Below are 22947 nucleotides of genomic sequence, written 5' to 3'. Positions count from 1 at the left end.
CACACCTACCTCTCAGTTTCATCTTGATTTTGAAGGAAGCAGTTGATTGTGTTGACTAAAAAGCTAAATAAGCGACCATACAGAGACTTTGCCAAGAGATCCCGGTAAAACTCTGCAATCTCTATAGTGTGTCTCCGTACAATCATGTCTCCTAAGAGAGAGAGCAGAAAATGGAGATGAAAGCTTGTTGTAAAGATCTCCTTAACCAATTCTAGTTACAGTAAATGTAATTACAGTTATTTCTCCTTTGTCAACCCTATACACAATGGTAGACTGGGGTGTGGGGGGTGGGTTTTTGGAAGCCTCCAGTGAAGAGGACTGTCAACATTTGCAAGCTCTTCAGTTTGGAAACATACACATTGGCACTTTACTTGGTAGAAAAGGGTATGAGTTCTAGGGGAAGGTGGTTCCTGTCTATGGTAAGGGAGTTGGAACTAGATGCTCTTTCATGTCCCCTCCAACTCAAACCACTCTGGATCTTCTGATGCATACCAGACTATTTAACTGAAGCTTTCCAACCCTTTTGTTTCAAAACACTCTTTTTGATTTTAAGTATTAATATTAAACCATTACCTTGACACACTTTTCTAAGATTAATTAAGTTAGAAGCTGATCAGTGTCAGACTGAAACTGGTATCTACCATATTACAAAGACATTTCTTATTCAGTGGCCCAGTAAGGCAATGCATGACAGAGAAATTCTTCAGTGAAATTACAAGACCATACAAGAAATAAGAAACAAAAATTTGTCTGCTTTTACAATTCTCAAATTAAGGAGGATTAAAATGTCACCAGGCCTGATATATGAGAAGGTAAGCATGGAAAAGATTACCTTTAAAATACTGAACATCAGTTGTTAAGGCTGAAGCAAGCTCATCTGGTGAAACTTGCAGCATCCCTGCCACTGAAAAGAAAAGAGAATTTAAAGAAAGCCTGATTTGTGCCCTATTGCATATTTTATTGTTTATAACATATTCTTATATAGATGCTATTTTTGACTACTGAAAGAACACACACATGAAAGAAAAGAGTGCTGTCATAGGAGTAATCAAAATTAATGAACATGTAAAATCGGATTACTATAATCAGCACTTTGTGAAGTTTGAATGTATCTGTATATTATGTTACAGCTTTCTTTCCCCTTTAAAGATTACTCAGGACTTTCCCCAGGGCTTGGCATACTTTCCAGGGCTTGGCAGACTTCTCTTGCATTAGAGTTAAGGTATGCTGCTTATTGACATTCTGTATCCATAAGCCACTTTGAGGAGATTTGTAAGTGACCAAGAGGGCAAACTTCAAAGCACAGAAACAACAGACCCTTTTAAGACATAGATTTTGAAGGTAAGGAATTCTGTTCAATGCAAATTGCTCAGCTGTTGACAAGTAGCACAAAAGCATTTTAAAAGAAGCCTGCACAAAGTGCACTGTGCAGTTTCTTCTAGCAAATGATAGCATCAAATACAACACTGAATTAGACAACCTGCAATACTAGCATTTTATTTAATCACATAAAAATCTGTAGTTTATAAAACGTCCAAGTCTTTCCACAGTAATTTATGAATTTTCAGATTTTGGTTTTTTTTTTTTTTGTCTCCCTGAAACTGTGTTTCAATATGTTGGTAGATCAGTGCAACTGTCCTGTGGGACCAGGCAGGTGATGCTCCAAGGTCATGTTCTACTGACCTTGTTCCAGTAGCTGCAGGTCTGACACAAATGCTGTCTCAGCGTCTGTTAGAGCCGTAAAGCGAATGTCTCCAAGATGCAAAATTGCTGAGAGAATTACAAACAGGTTCTCCACCTCCTGCACATATTTTATGCAGAATTAAACACAAAGAAGAGATCTGTTGGGCATACCAGTGAAAGGCAACGTTTTATAAAAATAAAAATTCGATTAATTTGTATCATTGGCATTTGCTAAGTTAAAAAGTACTCATGTGTGAACCACTAATGGGAAACTGAGATTTAGAAATTAAAATGGAACCTATCTAGGGAATAAAACCACATTATTATTTTTGTTGGTGGTGGTTTGCTTTAATGTAAATCACATTAACTACTGAGTTAAGAAAGCTTTTCAGATTATGACAAAAAATACTGAAATAACTTTAACAGATGCATTATTTCTGCATGATATAAACAGATCTTCTCCAGAGAATTTCCATCAAGTCAGTTTCCATGACTGGGAACAGCAGGGGTTGATTTCTATTCAGCCAATTCTATTCACAAACAAAATGTCTAGCTCTAAATTATAAAAGGTTCCTGGTAGCAAAATCTATAGTTATGGTCTAAAAGAAACAACAGCCAACTCCTTTACCCACGTACTTTTTGCCCATGATTACATGCCAGCTTCTGATGCCTCTGAGGCTGTGAAACACATATCCATAGGGCTAGATTTTTCCTGGTCTTGTTTTTACAGTAGCAAAAAAATAAATAGCTTTCTTGGTGGTCTGGGGTATTTTTGGTGTTTTGTTTGATTGGTTTGGGTTGGGGTTTTGTTTGTTTTCTAAATGTTTTCAAAATTACGAAAAAAAATCATTAAAAAAATATGAACCAAAAATGCTAGGGCATGGAAAACACTGGGTGTTTATGGATGTTTTTTTTTAAGTGAGTTATGTAACAATGGTGTTCCTTTAAAATTATAAAACAGGAAACATGATGTCTGGCTCTGGCCAGCCTGATCTAGTGTGGGGTGTCCCTGCCTATGGCAGGGGGGTTGGAACTAGATGATCTTTGTGGTCCCTTCCAACCCTGAATGATACTATGATACTATGATACTATGATATCCACTATAGCATCACAAGGCATTATCAATGGCAAAGTTAATTTATTACTCTTGAAATATTTTTTGCAAATTAGTATTTGGAACCTGATTCTAATATTAGAGATGACAGTGAGCAGTTCTACTTACTGAACTTTGCAAAACATGTTTAAAAACTGCACTACAAATGAAATATTTAGCCTATATATCCCGTCTATTCGCAGGTGAACACAATAAATTCAGGACACACTGAATCCAAGCTTGGTTGACTTTTCATTAATTTTCAAAAGCTTTTCTTCTCCTCTTTCTAATAAATATACCCATGACCAGATACCATTTAAAAACCTTACAGTCTTTCTGGGATACAGATTACACCACCTCCAATACTGTTTAAGCAAGTTTGATTCTCTAAACAACATTTTAAGACAAGAAATTAAATTTCTTACTGTACAAAATAGATGCAAATAGGACAACAGTATTTTATTTTTTTCTACTACAGAGTACCAAAACTGCAGATTAACAAAGGTAATCTGTACAGGCAAAGGCTGATTAAGATTAGCTCTCACAGCAGAAGAATAGGCATGCTAACATCCATTCAAACCAGGCTGATACATCCTGTTCTTGAGAAGGCTTCATAGGCAAGATGGAAATAGCACAATAGTACAGCATGCTTCTTGTTTGGTTGGTAGCTTACTCAGAACTGGCTTGGGAGTTACTGTACAGTACTGAATTAGAGCAGGCTGGAAGAGCTGTTTATTCTGGTAATTTTGAAAAGGCTCAGGTTTAGTTGACGGTCCAGATTCTAAAACATTTTCTCATTGTGCTCTAAGATGCATGTTCCCTCAACTTCAAACAGTTTTTAACAAACATTAACATACTTTGAAAGACATCATCAAAGACTGATAAAGAATTTTTATGTAGTTCTCCGAAAAGATAATCTATCATCAAATGTGGCTAGATGTCAAGGAATAATACATACAGACCTTTCCATGTACCGTAGAATTAATGGGTAGAAAGTTTAGGAGGTGTGATTTATCCACATATTCCCTTCTAACCTCCAGCACAGGAAATCAGTCTGCAGTACTCCAGAGTACCACAGATTTCTAGCCACCTAAGTGATTATTCTAACACTGCCTTGATATAGAGGACTCTTGAGGATAGTTTACGCTCTTCTGAGAGGCAGCTTACTTCCTTTCAAGAACTCTGAACAAACTGAAGTTGAAGTGCTGGATCCAAAGGAATACTGTATGCAAAGTGTTCATAGGTAGTTTCTTCAGGCTTATAAAATGTGATTCATTAAGCACTCATTTATTTATTAGCTGAAGCCCTTCCTCAACAGAACAGAAGGGTTAATGAAAGAGGAAGGGTTAATGAAAGAGCTACAGAGATCTGCCCATCTGCAAACACTGGGCTAAATGCCAGGAACATTGGCTACTGAAGTCTACAGGTGCAGAACTTAAGCCAGTAAGAGTAAGGAAGAATTCTGTCAAATAGAGTCATATATGTTCAATTGCATATTGCAAGTTTTCATTACATTAAATGATAACATAGGTTACCAAGGAACATTTGTGACTACCTTAACTAGGGAATGCCAAACAATTACATAATGTATCATCACCACAGAAGACTCACACCTAAAGAGCAACCTCATCAGACTCATATAATTTTTTTTGCTGTTAGCCCTTGACCCCTATTTATTACAACTGTTGCCCATCTGTCATGTCTTATGATAATTCAGCATACTAATACATTATCATAGTATCATAGTATCATAGGATCATCTAGTTCCAACCCCCCTGCCATGGGCAGGGACACCCCACACTAGATCAGGCTGCCCAGAGCCTTGTCCAGCCTGGTCTTAAACACCTCCAGGGACGGCGCCCCAACCATCTCCCTGGACAACCCATTCCAGTGCTTCACCACTCTCATGGTGAAGAACTTCTTCCTCACATCCAGCCTGAATCTCCCCACCTCCAGCTTCATTCCATTCCCCCTAGTCCTATCACTACCTGATATCCTCAGAAGTCCCTCCCCAGCCTTCCTGTAGGCCCCCTTCAGATACTGGAAGGCCACAATAAGGTCTCCTTGGAGCCTTCTCTTCTCCAGACTGAACAGCCCCAACTCCTTCAGTCTGTCCTCATAGGAGAGGTGCTCCAGCCCTCTGATCATCCTCGTGGCCCTTCTCTGGACACGTTACAGCATGTCCATATACCCCCTGTAACAGGAGCTCCAGAACTGGATGCAGAACTCAAGGTGGGATTTCACCAGAGCTGAGTAGAGGGGGAGGATCACCTCCCTTGACCTGCTGGCCACACTTCTCTTGATGCAGCCCAGGATCTGATTGGCTTTGTGGGCTGCAAGCGCACATTGAGTGCTCATGTTGAGCTTTTTGTCTACCAGCACCCCCAAGTCTCTCTCCTCAGGGCTGCTTTCTAGCCAGTTACTGCCCAGCCTGTATTTGTGCCTGGGATTGCCTCGACCCAGATGCAGGACCCTGCACTTGCTCTTATTGAACTTCATGAGGTTGGCTTGTGCCCACCTCTCCAGCCTGTCAAGGTCCCTCTGGATGGCCTCCCTTCCCTCCAGCCTGTCTGCTGCACCACACAGCTTGGTGTCATCAGAAAACTTACTGAGGGTGCACTCAATGCCACAGTCCATGTCACCCACAAGGATGTTGAACAAGACAGGTCCCAGGACTGATCCCTGAGGGACTCCACTTGTCACTGGCCTCCACTGGGACATGGACCCATTGACAGCCACTCTTTGGGTGAGGCCATCAAGCCAGTTCTTTATCCATCTAGTGGTCCACCCATCAAACCCATGTGTCACCAGTTTGGAGACCAGGATGTGGTGCGGGACAGTGTCGAAGGCTTTGTTCATTTTTTTCTTAAGATCCTAAATATCATGTAGAGGTAAACAACTTTTTATCTCTTTCTGGAACTAATGTTGCTCATGCATTTGTTTTGCAGGAGTGCCCTGGCTACAGTGCATAAAGTAGTATACACATATGTAAGAAATGTGAGGAGTTTGTTAAATGTTCTAGTATTTAACTGGGAATTACAAAGCTTGCATGAATTCTTATACTCAACCCTCCATTACTTCGGATCCTGTCCTACCTCTGTCCTCCAGAACATCTTGATTAATTTTCCAGATTCTCTCTATAGGCTTTATAGGATTAAAGACAAATATCAGAACTATCTTCTTTTTGCTTTTTGGTGGTTAAGTCAGCTCTTTCAAGTTACCCAGCTCTAATTTTATTAGACTAAACATGTATTTACTTCTTTTCAGGCACTGGCAGCACAGGCATTGGAATGTGCATTTCAAAAAATCAAAAGGACAGAAAGATAATCAAGAGGAGAAAATTCCTGTGGGTTTTATGAGGTTACTCTCATATGGGATTTCATTGTTTCTTTTTATCTATGTAATTTAATTGTTCAGAGTGTTATACCTCAAAGCTGTTTTGTGAATCTTTAAGAATGAAAAAGATTTACATTACTGGTTCTGTGCCTAATTAAAAGTGATTACAGTAATTTCCCTCAAGTAAACCAGTACTGTATATTGTTCAAGGTCTCAACCAACAGAAAAAAAAAAAAAAAAGACAAACAGAAATGTACTTCTTTTCCCCACAAAAGTGGTTACCATTGGAAGTTTCTTATGGCCTGTTTTTAGCTAAGTAATATGGTGATTTTAGCCACAACTTGCATAAGCTTTTGTAACTTACCAGGCTACTGAATCCCACAGCACCTAGAGCTTGTTTTAGTATGGCTAATTTCTCCCTGTTTTGGGGGTTGGCTGTTAACATCGTCTCTTCCAGTACAGTCTGGCTTAGATACCTGTATGGAGGAAAAACAGTAGTTATGGTATTTACAAGGCTGGTGCATAATCAAGCTTTTGAGGCTGAAAACCAGCTTTGCCCTTCTAACCAGAGGTTTATTATATATATATTTCTCAGCCCTTGGAGGGAAATGTAACAGTGACAGAATTCTCCCTATTTCTTTCCTTCAGCTTTCACTTAAGGCTCCCCACTGCCAACTTTAGCTCACATTTAATATGTATCACTGACAGTTATGCCATTCTTGCACTACCAGAGAGTCTCCTTCAGAAGGAAGATTTGAGGAGATCCTCTCATAACTCTGAGTGCTTTATATTCCCCTCCTGCTGGCTAGGGAATAAATCAGCTCTTATCTGCCTGTTCCCATGATGATCATTTGCTTCCTTAAGTAGCTGAATGGGATACAGGTATACACAGCACCTCTTATAATAAAGTAATAACTAAGTACATTGAGTAGTAAGTGTACAGCCTTTAAGCTGTACAGCCCTTAAGCTGTACTGCTTTGCACGTTGTGAAGCAAAAGGAATTTTGACAAACCTTCCCAAAAATGATTAGGAGAGAGAAAGAGAGACACCTAGTGCAGCAGCTAACTCAGGAAAGAAAATACAGAACCAACATCAAGAGTAGTAACAAACTAGAAGAACCGAAACACACAGTACAACAGAAACGAGAAGCAATCTAACCTTCACAATAATTAATTTTGACCCTATTGAAATATGTCTATGGGCAGGATTTTAAAAAATATTCAGTTATATTCAGGTGTCTGTTTCTTAATTACATCATACTGAGAATGTAAAAAGATATTTTATCATTATCGTTATCATTATCATTAAAACGCACATTCATTGTACAATCCACAACCTCCACAAAGTTCACTTACATCAAAAAAGGTAACACAAAATAATCCCCCACACCTAAGTGAAATTATTATTTTGACAACACCAACAAAAGTGGGCAATTTACACACACTCCACCCCTCATGTCATAGAATCACAATTGTTTAGGCTGGAAAAGACCTTTAGGATAATGAGTCTAACTATTAACCTAACGCTACCAAGTCCACTGCTAAATCATGTCCCTAAGCCCTACATCTACACATCTTTTAAATATCTCCAGGGATGATGATTCAACTGTTTGCATGGGCAGCCTGCACCAGAGTTCAATTCACCACAATTACAAGAAAAATTCCCCACAATTATTCTGCTCTCTAATAACGTGTCACAAAGTTGGAGAACAACAGTGGTTTAATTTCTGCCATTTTTTGTTCACAGTTCTATTCTAATTTCACTATAGAGGAAACACGGTTTCAAAACAAAACTCCTATTACCACAGAAAGTTTGGCAAAGCTGTAGTAAGGGTGTTAGCTCCTGTCAAAGTGGCCTTTTCCTGTAAATGTGCGTAGCCTTTAGAAACATGTAGAACTATTTAGTATTTGCACCTTTCTAACTAGCAATGAGACTTATGGGATATGCAAGGAAGGATGCATACTGCATTAGTTGATTGATACTAAATTTACCAGCGCAGATTTCCATTGGAGTAAAAATAGCATGTCGCTGCAGCAGGTGGGCAGAGGAAGAATGATGGAGAAAAAAAGTGGGCCTGGGCGCACAAGCACTTTTGCATCTCTAGTAGAACTCACTCATCAGATAGCTCAAGCACAAATGACCTTCATATCAGTGGCTAAACACAACCTTTGAGCACACAGGTCTGTGAGCATCACTGCCAGAGCTTTGCACCATTTCTTTTAGTTACTAAAACTATTAATTTTGCCCAAGTCAGGTAGATATAAATGATAGCATAGATGTCAAATTGGTTAGAACAAATAATACAAAGTATATGTCAGCTTTATGTGTAGGTTTTTTTTCTGTTCCTGTTCATTTGGTTGGTTTTGTTGTTTGTGTTTGGTTTGGTTTAGGTTTTAATTGCCTGTAGATTTTAATTTACGGGTATAAAGGTTAATCCAGCAGAAATTTTTCCACTATTCTGAAATGCTGTGTGATCTTATACTAGTTCAGGGTTATGCATCATGTGTCAGTGACATTTTTGATCCATAATTATGAGATTTACAGTGGCAGTTACTCTGATGTCAAAACATCCTGTTGTTGAATGGTTGGAGGAATTGGAAGATTATGGCCACTTCTCTGGAGTTCTCCCTATATAACTTTCTCTCTGTGTACTGAGAAGGGAATAATTTTTCCTGTCCCATGAGAAGATATTGAAAGAATATTGCATACTTCTCCTATTTACAAAATCCTATTTAACCATCTCCTTTTAGCATCATGAAAGTGCTGGTGGGTATTGTTGTGGCAAAAAGGTGTGTGAACACTACCAATATCTATCAAAGCAGGCCATTGGCAGAGAAAAATGACCCAGAACACTCACTCCCTTGGAGGAAAGAGCTGAGCTGTGATACGAACCAAAACACGTCAGTTCTTGCCTTCAGCACAAGCACTTCTTGCTGATACAGCAGGGGGCAAACTGCGTACCTGCCAAACCAGGTGCCTGTGGTTCAAACAGTCCATCTATAAACTGCAGCATCTGCTGGGACATGCCGGTTGGAAAAGAATCTGACTTTCCCAGTGTAAATATCCTGAAGATTTAATCAGCAGATGGGTGTCTTTGCAAAGGCCTGAGGTTGGACATTTTCTAAGGTGCACTTAATTTAGAATCAGTTTCCCCAGTCTAAAAGCAATTACATTCTTTTATAAAATGTCATGAAGGCCACTCATTTTCCAAACTATTTAAGGACTAATGAAATAAGAGCATTGTTTTGAAAATATGCACACTCAACTGTTAAATGTTTATAATACAAAGTATATGCATACAGTATCACAGTATCACTTAGGTTGGAAAGGACCTCGAGGATCATCGAGTCCAACCTGACACCGCAGACCCCATGACTAGACCATGGCACCAAGTGCCACGTCCAATCTCCCCTTGAACGCCTCCAGGGTCGATGACTCAACCACCTCCCTGGGCAACCCATTCCAATGCCGAATGACTCGCTCGGTGAAGAACTTCCTCCTCACCTCGAGTCTGAACCTCCCCTGGCGATGGGGAAGATGGATTAATTGTATGGTGTACTAGGAACTGTTCATGGATATCATATAAACTCTTTAAAGTGTAGAAAATACAATGTAACAGGTTGGAGGCACAATATATAGTAGCTGCACAAAGAATTATGTTTTTTCTAATTATTTTTAAGGTAATTCTACCTCAGAAATAGAATGACATTTAGAGAGCATTTTTTTTTTGGCGTGTTGACTGTTAAATTCTCTGTTGCTGCAAATTTTAGCAAAAGGGGAACTATTGCTACACAAACTAGAAATCATGTTCCATAATACTCGACGTACACCAGTTCTGGACATAGCTTTATTAGCATTCCTTGTATTGCTCTACATGCATATTCATTCTGCAAATGTACCCTCACATTAGCTTACTGTAGCTTTAGAAAAATACCCCCAGATTTTAGCCTTTTAGTTGAAGATAGATGCCCAAACGGTCTTTATAGCTCTGGCAAAAACCAGACAGTACATGAAGTTCTGATAATTAATTCCTTTCTGCTGACCATCTAAACATTTGTTCAAATGCTACCATGTTGACACGTGCATCAGACTAGCACTGTGGCAGACACCTTATCAGCATAGAAAAAGAATTTAGGGACCTTATCAGTGAATGTTTACTTCAAAAAGAAGATATACAAAATGTTCAGAGTTTGGGTATTTTTTAAGAAAAATAAATTAATCAATAACAGTAGTAGAATATAGTCACTTCCAGTAAAATATAATACTGCATTAGACAGTTTCTTTAGAAATGCAAAAGGAGACGACCTACACAGCTTTTTCTTTCTGATGTTTCTTCTAAAAGTTTTTACTTGCAGCATTTTAGAATTCTTATCTACTCTAGTCTCTTAAAGGAAAAAATAAAATAAAAGACTACTTAGAAGAATAAATCAGTGGTGTTAATTTTTCACTACATTATTTATGATAACACATAATTTTTAAACTATCATTCAACTGATAACACAGATCAAGTTTTCAGGCAGATGTGTCACTGGTATGCCCAAGAATATTAAAAAAGGACTATGATATTAAATTATGCATGCATTAACTACTCATAAAAGTAAAAAATTACCATACCTGTTTACCTTAGCATTCTTATTATAACCGTTGTACATCATCAGAATTTGTATTATTCAACTTATACCTGCAGTAAAATTCATAATTTGGTACATACATCCCAAATGTAAAGAAGAAATACATAGGTGCAAATGTTGTCTTACCTGACAGTACCAAGGTGTTTTTTTTTTTTTACCCTATGCTAATCTAAAAAATTATTACATAACCCCACTGGTCAAAATCTTCCTTTAGAGTAAAGTTGTCAGCTTAGATGATTGAATAACAAGAAGCTCGGTCTAAAAAGAAAAATGTTGACTCTCAGTTTGGTGTTCTGCCAAAAACTCAGCAAAACAATATTTGATTTAGATTAAGTCAATTTATTTTCTTCTGATCTGTAACTCAATAGCACTTATTATCTAATGAAGTAATCTGTATCATTCAACATAAACAAAACATGTAATTTAATTTCCTTACAGGAAAAGCAAAGGAAGTAACACATGAGAATCACAAAATTATTACAAGATGTGTGTCTTTTTATTCTGTCTTTCCAATTAGAAATACTATGATTTTATGAAGTCTGTGAAGAGAGGAAAACAAAAACATTCCAAATTTGATAATTCGAGGATTTAATTTAGAGAAGAGAGTGCTTCTTTTCTAGTTATGCTTCACAGTTAGCACGACTCACAGAAATGATCAGGCGCTTCCCCACTCAGTGACCGGAAGTTAATTTCAAAGTGAGTTTAAAGCATGATCATATATTGAACCTTTGTTTTGCAGCATAGCTAAGCAAAGCCAGAAAACAATCACTTTTTGGCACTGGATTTACTTCCCAGTCTTGAAAAGATGGCTCATACTGACCAGAATTCAATATAGCTATAAATTTCCTGGCTATAGTCATAAAAGTCTATGGGCTGCGGCTGTCAGCATTTCAGAGAAGATCTAACTATTGATGTATGTCACATGGATTTTTTCTGATCTCTAGCAAACAAAACTTGACAAATAAAGATTATATTGCCATAATCAACTCTTTAGACAAATGCAATCATAAAATACCTCAAGCTGTATGGGTTGTAATTGTAGCTTAGTACGCAACACTGACTAGTGATCCCAGGGCTTGCCACAGGGACCATGTAGTACCAAGCCCTCCTAAGGATTATTACAAGCTTTGACATTTCACTAACAAAGTAAGGCATTACCAATACACTACCTCACATCCAACCATTTCATATATATGAAATTTGGCACTTGAAATGTTCAAGTATTCTATAAGGATGACCACTTTAGGCCACATACCTATATAGACTATTGCTGTTTATCATCCAGAAATACCTGGTTCACTACAGTGAACTGCTCCTATCTGAGAGTGAAGCTGTCTAAAAGAGATTAGTAAGCTTTATCAGAAGTTCCTTTTTGTCAGGACAATTAAAGTTGAGTTCCAATTAGAGGAAAAGAGGACGCGTGGTTTTGCCAGATGGACACTTATTTTCGTGGGGTTTTCCTGAAGTAAATACATTCTGTCATGAATAATTAAGAGAATTCTTGGCAGGATTACATTATTAAGTGGTTCAAAGTCACTATAAAAATTTAAGAGACAGCCCTATGATGAAAGAAAAGGTGTTTTTTTTTTTTTAAAGTAGCATCTAGCTGCTTGCTACTTGTCTCCTTTCCTGATAGTTATAGGCAAAAAGTTAAATTTTCTATTTGTTCATACTCAGACCAATTTACCCATTTGAAATCACAGTCTTCTAAAGCTTCAGCACTGAGCTCAGAGTAGAAACAAAGGATATATCTTCAAAATAAATTAAAAAATGAAGCAACACAAAAGTAAGCAGTTTTTTTGGTCAGAGAAAGTGTCAGAGACCAAAGGATATACTGTCGCAGAATTAAGCCAAATGACCGCTATAAAGATACAATTCAATTAAGAATAAACAACATGTGTAATGATTATTTACAATATAAGAGGCATGAAATATTTAGCATGGTAAAGCTTCAGCTGGAGTATTCTGTGCAATTTTTGACATCCCATTTCAGAGAAATCAGGATCAGTTAGCAAAAATCAAAAGGAAAACAATTAAAAGAACATATCAGAAAAATTCCTTAGAGTAAGAATGTTCCTTTAATGTACAGAAGACTGAGAAAAACAATGCAAAGAAGAAAAGTCCTACGTTCCTTTGGGCCCAAAACCACAGACATGGAAATATTGCTACATTACACAGCTGATTGAGGGACATGGAAGAATAGTGTGGCAGAGAATGAAACACATCCTACAGAAATGAGCCAGTTTCAAGAAGATGAAAAATATGAAGGTACCAAACTAAGATATGAAGATAATGTCCAACACTCACTTGTAGTTTTTGATACTGCATTCCTATTGTTTGCAGAGGACAGTCAATATGCTGGAGGGCAGGGCTGCACTTTACAGGTGAAAGAATGGGCTAACAGGCCCTACACACACAAAATCCTGCAATTGGAAAGGAATAAATCCTTTCAGTGATACAAGCTGATGAGCTGAGGAGGAGCTCTGGTGGAAAGACCCTGGGGACGCCGAGAGCATTGATCTGGGCAGCAATCAGCCCAGACAGCAGAAATGGCCAGCAGCAGAAATGGCCAGCAGCATGTAAGTCTGCATGACCAGCTTATCTAAGAGACTGGGAGCTCTTTTCTCCTGCCCAGCTCTGACCTAACAGCTGATCTTGCTTGGAGCAAGTAACACACTAGGGACGTCCTGAAGTCCTTTCCAAAAGTAACTGTCCTATGACCCTATGAAACATTAAATTAATTTCTCATATATATTATATTAGGAGTTTTTCTAACCTCATATAAAAACAGTAATTTTGGTCCCAGAAGAGTGGCAAACCAAGAAAAGGTAGGTCTCAAATTCCTGAGGATATTACCTTAACCTTTGAACAGTCCCAAAACCAAAAAAACTGAACACAGCTCTTGGAGCCATAAGATATCTAAGGACAAGTAAGTTTTATTTAAGAATACATGCTGCTTAAAATCTGAGGAGATGTCAGTATCCTAAAAGTCATAACAATCTTAAAAATCGGAGTCACACCTATGAATGCATCAAAATAGGAAGACAATAGTTGAGCACTGCTTAGGTGAGCCCTCTTTGGTAGTATATCGAGTAGCTAAAATAGCACAGTATGATTATTTTATGGGGGGGGGAATGTTTTCTCACCTTGGAAATAAATATTTGGACACCAACTTCTAAATAACCTTAAAAAAATAATTCTAGAAAAACTAAAAAGTTAATTGAAATTTTATTGAAAACTGATAATTACAATGTACTATCAGGAAATTCCCAGACACTTTCATCACCTTCTATGAACTAGAAACCCAAGAAAACATCTTTTAGGATTTATTTATTTTTAATCTTAAAAAATAACTTGAAAAATAGTATTATTGGTAAGTCAGAAGATTTCTACCAGTTATTTCAGAAAGAGCTGGAGCACAGGCCCCAAATCCTGAAGTTTTGGAAGACACTCCATGAGAGCTGTATCCAAATAACTGTCAGGATATGCTGTGACCATCACTAACATCTCCAAGCTAATTAATCTTGCTCGATTTTACATCTAGACAATAACCAGTTTGTACCTTCTACGTAAAATTATTAATTCATGTGTCCAATAAAATGGCTGAAAAACACTCAGGGAGGGTAAGATTTTTGTTCCAGTAGGGTTCCAAGTAAAGGACTTCAGTCATTACATGAAGTGGGGAAAAAAGATAGAGCGGAAAGTCACTACATAGGTTTTGCTTATCCCAAATATCATCCTGAGGAAGAAAATCAGAATTTTAAAGATTCAGGAATGATAAAATCATCTCCCTGGTAAGAACTGGGAACATGAATGAAAACACAGATAAAACAGTCCTGGCATCAGCTAACAAATCAGTTAAGTTTTCCTCTTTCTTTTGTGCAGCTGTTAAAATAGATTCTCAAAAAATATGTCTGTTTGCAGAGCAGATCCTGTTTTGATACGAAGAACAGGACTAGATTTCTGCCTTTTCAAACCAAAGGCAAAGGAAAATACTATTTTTCTTTGTTTACATTCATTTAGTTAGTGGGGGGGAGGGGGAACATAAAAAGTTAAAAAATGCATAGGAGCTGAATATAACAATCTGTTGTTTTCTGAGACACCAGGGAAATTGGTTCCTGTGAGGAATTAAAACTTTTATAGGGTGCTTTCTTCTTTTGATCCATATGCTCATGTGTCATTCCTCTGCTACTAGCAGGACTTCTTTTAGCTAGCTCCTGGAAAAATAGAATAGTATCACCTCCTGTTCTGGTATGATTGACCTCACTATCTAATACATTTATTTTGCTAAAAGCAGTTCAAGATCAGTGAGTAAAGAATTCACATGAAAGCAGCAAAGAATGGATTTAACTTAAATAACTAAATACAGGACTCTGCATTAACAATTATGCAATGCAAGCCACTGGAGATCATGTTCTGAATAAAAATATATTGATTTTGTATATAAATCCCTTAATTTTATAAAAATGCTGTACCAATAAAATTCTTAGTATTCATTAAGTCAAAATAGCTACTAAAACTAAGATACTGACACTTTATAGAGGACAGAACTTAAAGAATGTCAAATCTGCCCCCCTGCTTTTTTTTTTGAGTATCATGCAGTTACTATATGGAGACCTGTCATGCATTAATTCTTCAAAACAATTTTTATTACAGCCTGACCATAATTAATATGTGTAATTAAAAGCCACACCCAAGTGTCATCTCAGTGATAGCTTCCATTAAATGTTGCATCAGTTGTTGTAAAAACAAATACAGGCCATGCACATCTTTACATCATATTTAGTGATTTGAGACCGCTAGAACAGCAAAACAGATGTAAAGATGTGGGTTTTTTCTTGCCAGATTTACATATGCCGCAAAATAGAATGATTTAATACATCATAGTGTATTATCCTAATTCAGCAGAACATTTATGTGTAGCTAACTTCCAATCTGTGCTTCATCCCACTGATTTTCATTGAAACTTAATACTGTAATAAATGTTAATAAAGAGCACAACTGGAAGTTATAGGTTGAAACCTTGGGTTGAGTTTGTTCACTATGGAAGGCAGATGAGACACTGAAATGAGACAGGAGGCGATAAACAGTATTGGAGAACCAGACTTCAAGCTTCCCTATTCATTGACTACATAATTTTTCATCACATCATCTTATCAGACATTTACTTCTACACAATGCAATACGGTGTCATACAGAGATTCCTGAGCTATACCTATATGAACATGTGTAGTACAGAAAGCACAGTAAGTGAGGCTAATTACCTCAAATGGACCACTACCCCAACACAGCTGTGGTACTACCTTTTGCATATTACCTTCTAAGGGTGCTGCATTCCACAATGAGTCACACAGACATAGCTTTTGCCTCTACTTGTCTCTATATAAAGCCAGTTTTAACTGGACTTATTACAAAATTTTCATTAACTGATGCTTTGTTGCTAGAAAATTCTCAAGAGAGCCAATGTCACAGAAGGATAAAGCAGTATTTCATAGTCAGGTCCCAGCTCTAAAACAATCAATATGCATGTTGTGGGTGTCATTTAATGTGACATTGTATTAAGAAGCATGGATTAACAATCTAAATCCCTTCCTTCCTCTTATTAATGCTGCCCAATGAACCGCGTATCTGCACAATCATGTGAAAAGCGTGTGGCTTTTGCCTTTGCAGTCCCCATCCCTCCTTCCCATCCAGCTCAGGGTAGTAACCCTGATTAAGCACAATGGTTGTCACTGAAAATTCAGTGTTACCAGATCAAGCTAAGGTGGAAATTACAGTATCTCACATGTGCACTCATTCCATATAGCCATTCATGAACCACTCTTCTTACAACTACGTCAGCTTACTGCCCTCATGGTAAAGATTTGTAAAGTCTTTCTCTGAAATTCATAATAATAATAATAATAAAATATGTTAGCTTTTCCTGTGACTACTTGATCAATCCTAAGACTTAACTCAGGTATAACTAAACATTGAACATCAGGAGTGTTTACCAGACTGAGAATGAATGGCCTCATCGCTTTACATCCGTTTTTAAACATGTTTTCAAAATTGCTGGGATGAAGAGTATGGAACATATAAACCCAAGACTTTACCTTTCAAAAAATAAATTCCACTAATCTTGACTACATTTACAAAGTCACTGATTAAGAAATCACAACAAACATTTTTATTTCTTTAGATCTCTCATGTGAATATAAGAGGACAATGTATTCTGCTTAGTAAGGAAAATTTGCCTTGCACTTAGCACTGTTTGATGTGTAAACAGGAAGAAGACAAAGATAAAGCAAAACAGTTGACATCAATGAAGTAAACAACATCTACAGAACATGATAATGAATAGCTTCTGGCTTTTTTCTCTGAGGGAAAAGAAGAATATTTTACTGATTTTTTTTTTCCTTTGTCACCAGCTTTTAAACCTATTACAGTCTGGACACATTTTACAACCTTTGAACCATGTTATACAGTAGCACTGACCTGGAAATACTGCTAACCATCTAAGTGCACAGGTTTCTGCTTATGACAATAAAGCACCAAACCTGGCATTTCAAAAATAAGAATAACTTTGTTAATGTCAAGAGGTAAATTATAAGTATCAACCATATCAATAAATTCAATGCTATAGACAGATTCAGTGATAATCAGAACACATCTCTCATTTTAATTTTTCTAAACTAAGAAAATCACAGGTTAAAGGGCGTCTTTTGTGAACTGGTTTCAGAGAAAGAAACTTGTATTACCCTATGCATTGCTTAGTAAATAGTTTTGCCTTGTCATCTGCAGACAGTGGATATACGAATATACTTAAATGGAAAACAAAGAAATGCAGCTTGGTCTTTATCCTCCAAATTATAAATGTCTTTGGGCTATACTCAGATACACTTTTAGTTTTTAAATTATATTGATATTCCTGTGGAACAGGTTTAAATCAGAGACTCAAGCCTTCTGCTCCTAAAATTACATGTGTGACCGTTTGAGGCTGTCCCCTTAAGAAAGGGAATATGGTGGACGGAAGTTGGTAAACGGAAAGAATAATCTAAACTAATTTCATTGGTGAAGTGGGAGGAAGCACCTTCTGAACTGGGAGTGAGCTGGGAGTGAACTGGGCACTCCAACACTCTATCTTCAGTCTTGCTTCTGCCTCTCCACAGTGCAGCAGCTCTCTCTCTGTGCTGGGCTTTCTGCCAAGGCTCCGGCCTTCAAACTGACAAACCTGATAAGGCCTGTATTAACTGCTTCCAATTAACACAAAACTGCTTTTAACTTCTTTCTTTCTCTTTCTCCCTCTTTTCCAAACTACTCTGGGGAAAGGGGGGGAGAGAGGGGAGAGCGGAGGTGGGGAACCCCTCGGCAAGGGGGGGTTACTCTCATTTCTGTGTTACTTTATTGTATATCTTTGTATATATTGTAGATATTGTAAATTTGTAAATATTCCCCTGCATACCCTACATTGCTTTGTAAATATAAAGCTCCACTGCTTTGCTAATTCAGCTTGTGAGTTTTTTTTCCTTTCCCTTCAATTTTTTTTTTTTTCCTTTTACTTTACAGGGGGGAGGGAAGAGGCTTCTTGGCCTTACCCTTCCAACCCACTACAACATGAAAATGTAATTCTAGTATAATTGAAGAAAAAAAAATGAATGCACAAGTGGAGTGACTCAAAATATATTTTTTCACACCTCTGTTGACATAAAAAGAAACAATAAAGGCAATATACCTTCTAATGCTATTTCTCTGACTCACATCATTCAGACTTTTATGGTACAGCATCACTCAAGATTTTTATTCTGTGAATTATTGTATCACAAGCATAATATTGAATATACATTGATGAAGAGTGTAATGATGATGATGGCGATGATGATAACAAACTAGCAAATATTGAGCATCGCTGAACTTGTAAAGAAAGTAACCCAATCTGCATGCAAGTGCAAACTGGTCTGATTCATGTCCTGAAATGCTTCAGAAATTGTGTTTGAACTTTGCTCCTACAGCCAAGAGTAATTTTATATTCCTGTGTTCAGGCCTTGGCACTAGATACCTGGTAGATGTCATTAAGTTTACAAGCCTCAAGGCATTTCTCCACCACATTTGCTACTTTTAAAATACTGAGTCATTACATAAAACTCACTGAGTTAAAAGACACAGTATCCGATTTAAAGTGTTTTGGGTACCTGCTTATAACTTTCATCAATATCCAGTTAAAATGTTCATAATCTAATTCAAAATTATTTTGTATAACTGCTGATTGCATGGATCAGTTTTAGGTCAGCTGATATATAAGAAGCCCTCTTCTTGTACATACAGGTATGGCCATGTGTATTCAGGTATGTGTAGTAAACAAATGATTCTGAGCAATGAGACTCCTTTTACATCCTTTAACTTTGTCCAAAAAAAAATTAAGCTGCCCCACATCATTAAGCCACCCTAGTGACTTTTGAAATATTGTGAAATATACATTTTCACAGAAGAGTGAGATATTTTTAATAATTACTAATTAATCAATAACAATTATTTAGCTATAGCAGGCTAAGGAAGTCTCACACAATGCAACAATATGAGTTGGTGCAGTACTTAACTTTACCCACTTGTTCTACCAAGCAAAAATGTTCTCCTTTCTACTTTAAATGGAGTAAATATATATATTTATGTATGTATGTTACCTATCTGTCTATCTATCTACCTAGAAATCAACCATCTGCAACCATTAGTGGCCATCCCCTTAATGTAAGCAAAGGGACTTGCTTTTCAAACAGCCAGCAAGCTACACAATGCTGAACACAGGGTTCAGTTATGGAGAATTAATTTATGACTACTCTCCTACACTGAGCAAGACCTGCCTTGACTTTCCGGTGTCCCAGGACCCATTTCTATCCCAAGTGTTTTCCAGAATTGCTGAAAATGAGAACAGGATGCAGGAATATGTGTGTTTTTCTCATATTTCTTGTTCCTCTTATTACAGTCATGGTGGATAAAAGCTCACAAATAGACTACTGACATCAAATCTCCCATGGTATCTTCCACTGCCTCTCAAAGGCAGAAAGTACTGAAGACCCATATGCTCTATAGTCAACAAACCTGAAATAAACATTACAGGTTGCACATTGAGAGCTTGATTGAAGGGCTGCAGGTTACTTATGTGTGGAAATTACACTGACTTCACAGTGCATAAAAGGAATTGACCTACATAAATAACATGAATTTGCAGACTTACTTCAGTATTTTCATAGTTTACACATCCAAATAGGACAAAGAAACTCCCCATTGACTCTTAGTGTGACTGTATTTACAGATAGATTGGCAGTTTGTGCAGCTTAGTTCTGTAGGCAAGCTAGGTTTGTATTCAAATACATAGTTTTCTAAATCCAATTAAAAGTAAAATAAAATGAGCACAGAACAAAGATGATAGCAGACTATATTACACCTCAAAGTAGCCTTTTTTTTACCTAGCACATGAGAAGCTGAGAAGAGATTGGAGAAGATCATAATTGTTTTGTTTTTTTTTTTAATAGGCTCCAGGATAAACTACAGAACAAGAGAATTTGACAGGGCATCCCCATTTGTTCCACTTTCAACTGAAGATCAATCTAACTCCATAGTACATATTTTATTAGATGCTTCTCCATCCCTCTAAAGTTCTATCTGATTGAAGAGTCCTGTTTAAACAGGGAATTATGTATGGATATATGGCATATATATATATGTGTGTGTGTGTGTGTGTGTGTATATATATGCATATATATATGTGTGTGTGTGTCTGTGTGTGTCTGTGTGTAGAGGAGATTAAACTATAGTGGGAACATGATAGAAATAGGGCAAGAACTGCCGGTATGAAAAATTACAGAAACATCACTAATAGTGAACCTGATTCTTCTAACTGCACCTGAAACCAAAGACATGATTATATATAAAAGCAAACACAAATAAATAGTCAGAAATATTAGTACAAAAAATGTTCACTATCTATGAGTAGCAGTTTTAACTCATCAGGATTTGGGACAGGAGAGTGCTAGAAAATAAAGCCCATGCAAACAATTATTTCAAAATAAAAACATATCAAAAAACTGCCATGTAGACTTTCTCCGTGTCACTCAAATTCAACACTACAAAATTGCAATGACATAGGACAGCCTCCAATTGCTTTCCAACAAATGGTTCCACTACATACATGATTTTCCTATTTGATAGTACAATTTTAATTTCTAATTTTTATTGTGCAAGGCCACAGATTTATAGGTTTTTACAAGTGATTAGCATTGTACTTAGTATTTGTAATCCTCATCTTGGGTGAACAAAACAGATCACAAAACTGGTGTCAGCATACCAAGGTCAAAATGTACACTGCAATTACTGTGTGTTTGATGCTAAGCTGCAACACCAGCTTGGTAAACTGATTTCCACCCATTTAATGATCCAGTTATGTTAAAATTTCATAAAGGTTAAACCAGATGATGGAAAGTTCCAGCATTTGTCACAAGCCATAAATTACTCTTCTTTGTAATTGTGGCTACAAATTCAGTTTGTTTGTGAAATGGCATTTCTATGTTGGGCACTTCAGTGCCCTTTTCCATGATTTCAGTCAGCAGAAAATGTTGACTAAGTTTTTCATTTCAGAGGACTTTCTTGATTTGCATCTTTCCTTGAGCAAACTGGATTTGTTCTAACAAATTTTCTCATCCTCATTCCTACTATTCAAGAAATGTTGAAACTTTAAATCAGATAAGCAGAGGCCTTATTAGCAGAGACAGGTCACAGACCAAAATCATAAAACCACTTAGGTAGGAAAAGACCTTTAAGATCATTGAGGCCAAAATTACACAATAGGATGCACAGTACTTCTTGTATGTTTCTTCCTTGAAACTCTGAACTACTCCCATTCAGTTCTCCCCACTGTGTTTCATTTTCTGATCCAGAGTCTTTTTTGCAAAGATATGATAAAAATACAGATTTCCCTGATTAGATGGGCTAATATATGTGTGAAAATATATAAGCATTCCAACCCCCCCTTTACTATTTTACATCTGTTGGCTGCCAATCAAAAGCAACTTGAAACTACTGAGATGATATTTGAAACGATATTTGTTTACTTGTGATATCAACCACCATGTACTTAAATTTCATATGATTCATGTTATACTGTACTAAGCTGCAGCAATAACAGTTTGTGCTGCAATTCCAAGAGACGTGTCATATATTAACTGGAGATAGACAAGACCTAGAATAAAGAAGTTTCAAATAATCATCTGGGTGATGAGCAAGTCAGTACAAGATATTCCTGCACTGTTTTGTTCAGCATTATATTGCATAAAACAATTTTAGAAGCCAGACGGATGGAGCTGTGATCTTTAGGAACTGTATAAAACTGAGATCCTATCATCTTCTGGTCATTAGAAGTCAATTCACATGTTCAGAATACTTTGACTGATTACTGGCAAGCTTCAGAAAAAAATCAGTTTGAGCAGTTATATTTTAGCTACAAAAAGATATGTGCAAATTCAGTGGGAATGAAAGGAAACTATAAATGACACTAACTTGACAAAATCAGGTTTAACCTCAATGTAGTCGTCATTTTCAGTTATGATTGACAAAAGAATCATGGAAAGAAAAGTATGCTACACTTTGGGTTATCCTTGCCTGAGTTTCCCAGGGAGACCTGGCTGCAGCAACTGTAAAGTTACTCTAATGCAGTGAAAAATACAAGGTATCTCGAGCTGCTCAGTGAAAACAGTAAGTTCAAACAACGGTGAGAGATATCATCTCTTATATCTAACATTGAGATGAGCTGGGTTCAATAACTAGGGCTTCCATAAACCAATAACAATTTCTTATATGACCCATTCCTGACTGGAAATTCATCTACAGTAATTGCATCAGGATGATTCTGTGAGTGACTTTTGAAATATAAATTGCAGAACTATATTATTGCTCTAGATTTATGCAAAATGGTTTCAGGAGCTGAATCCTCTGAATCTCCCCCCACATATGAGACAATTAGCATCCTAGTAAAGTGCATAGACATATTTTATACTTAAACTAAAAGCCAAATGAGCTCCTCTACCACTTTTGTAAGTGAATAATCACATCTATTTTTAAGCTAGGGCTTCTACAGCAATTTCATCCCTTGGAGCTACATCCATTTTCAGTTTGACAGAAAATACTAGTGGGCTGCCTAAACTGTCAGCACTTAATTCCTTCAACAGAGGATCA

The 22947-nt window shown here is 37.1% G+C and overlaps 1 protein-coding gene across 1 annotated transcript in view; it reads right to left on the bottom strand.

The window, feature by feature from the left end:
* The window catches only part of MYO16 (myosin XVI), a 392532-nt gene that overhangs the window by 149916 nt on the left and 219669 nt on the right, over window positions 1-22947 (bottom strand). Inside the window, exons 17-20 of the mRNA XM_068170049.1 lie at window positions 6477-6588; window positions 1684-1801; window positions 833-904; window positions 10-151 (exon numbers count right to left, since the gene is read on the bottom strand). Coding sequence (XP_068026150.1) covers window positions 10-151; window positions 833-904; window positions 1684-1801; window positions 6477-6588 — 444 coding nt within the window. The remainder of the gene's footprint in view (window positions 1-9; window positions 152-832; window positions 905-1683; window positions 1802-6476; window positions 6589-22947) is intronic.

The sequence above is a fragment of the Melanerpes formicivorus genome, unplaced genomic scaffold, assembly GCF_026170545.1.
Source record: "Melanerpes formicivorus ecotype bairdi unplaced genomic scaffold, bMelFor1.0.p_v2 SCAF_1, whole genome shotgun sequence".
In the NCBI taxonomy this organism is placed as follows: domain Eukaryota; kingdom Metazoa; phylum Chordata; class Aves; order Piciformes; family Picidae; genus Melanerpes; species Melanerpes formicivorus.
This window is presented reverse-complemented; position numbering and strand designations above follow the sequence as displayed.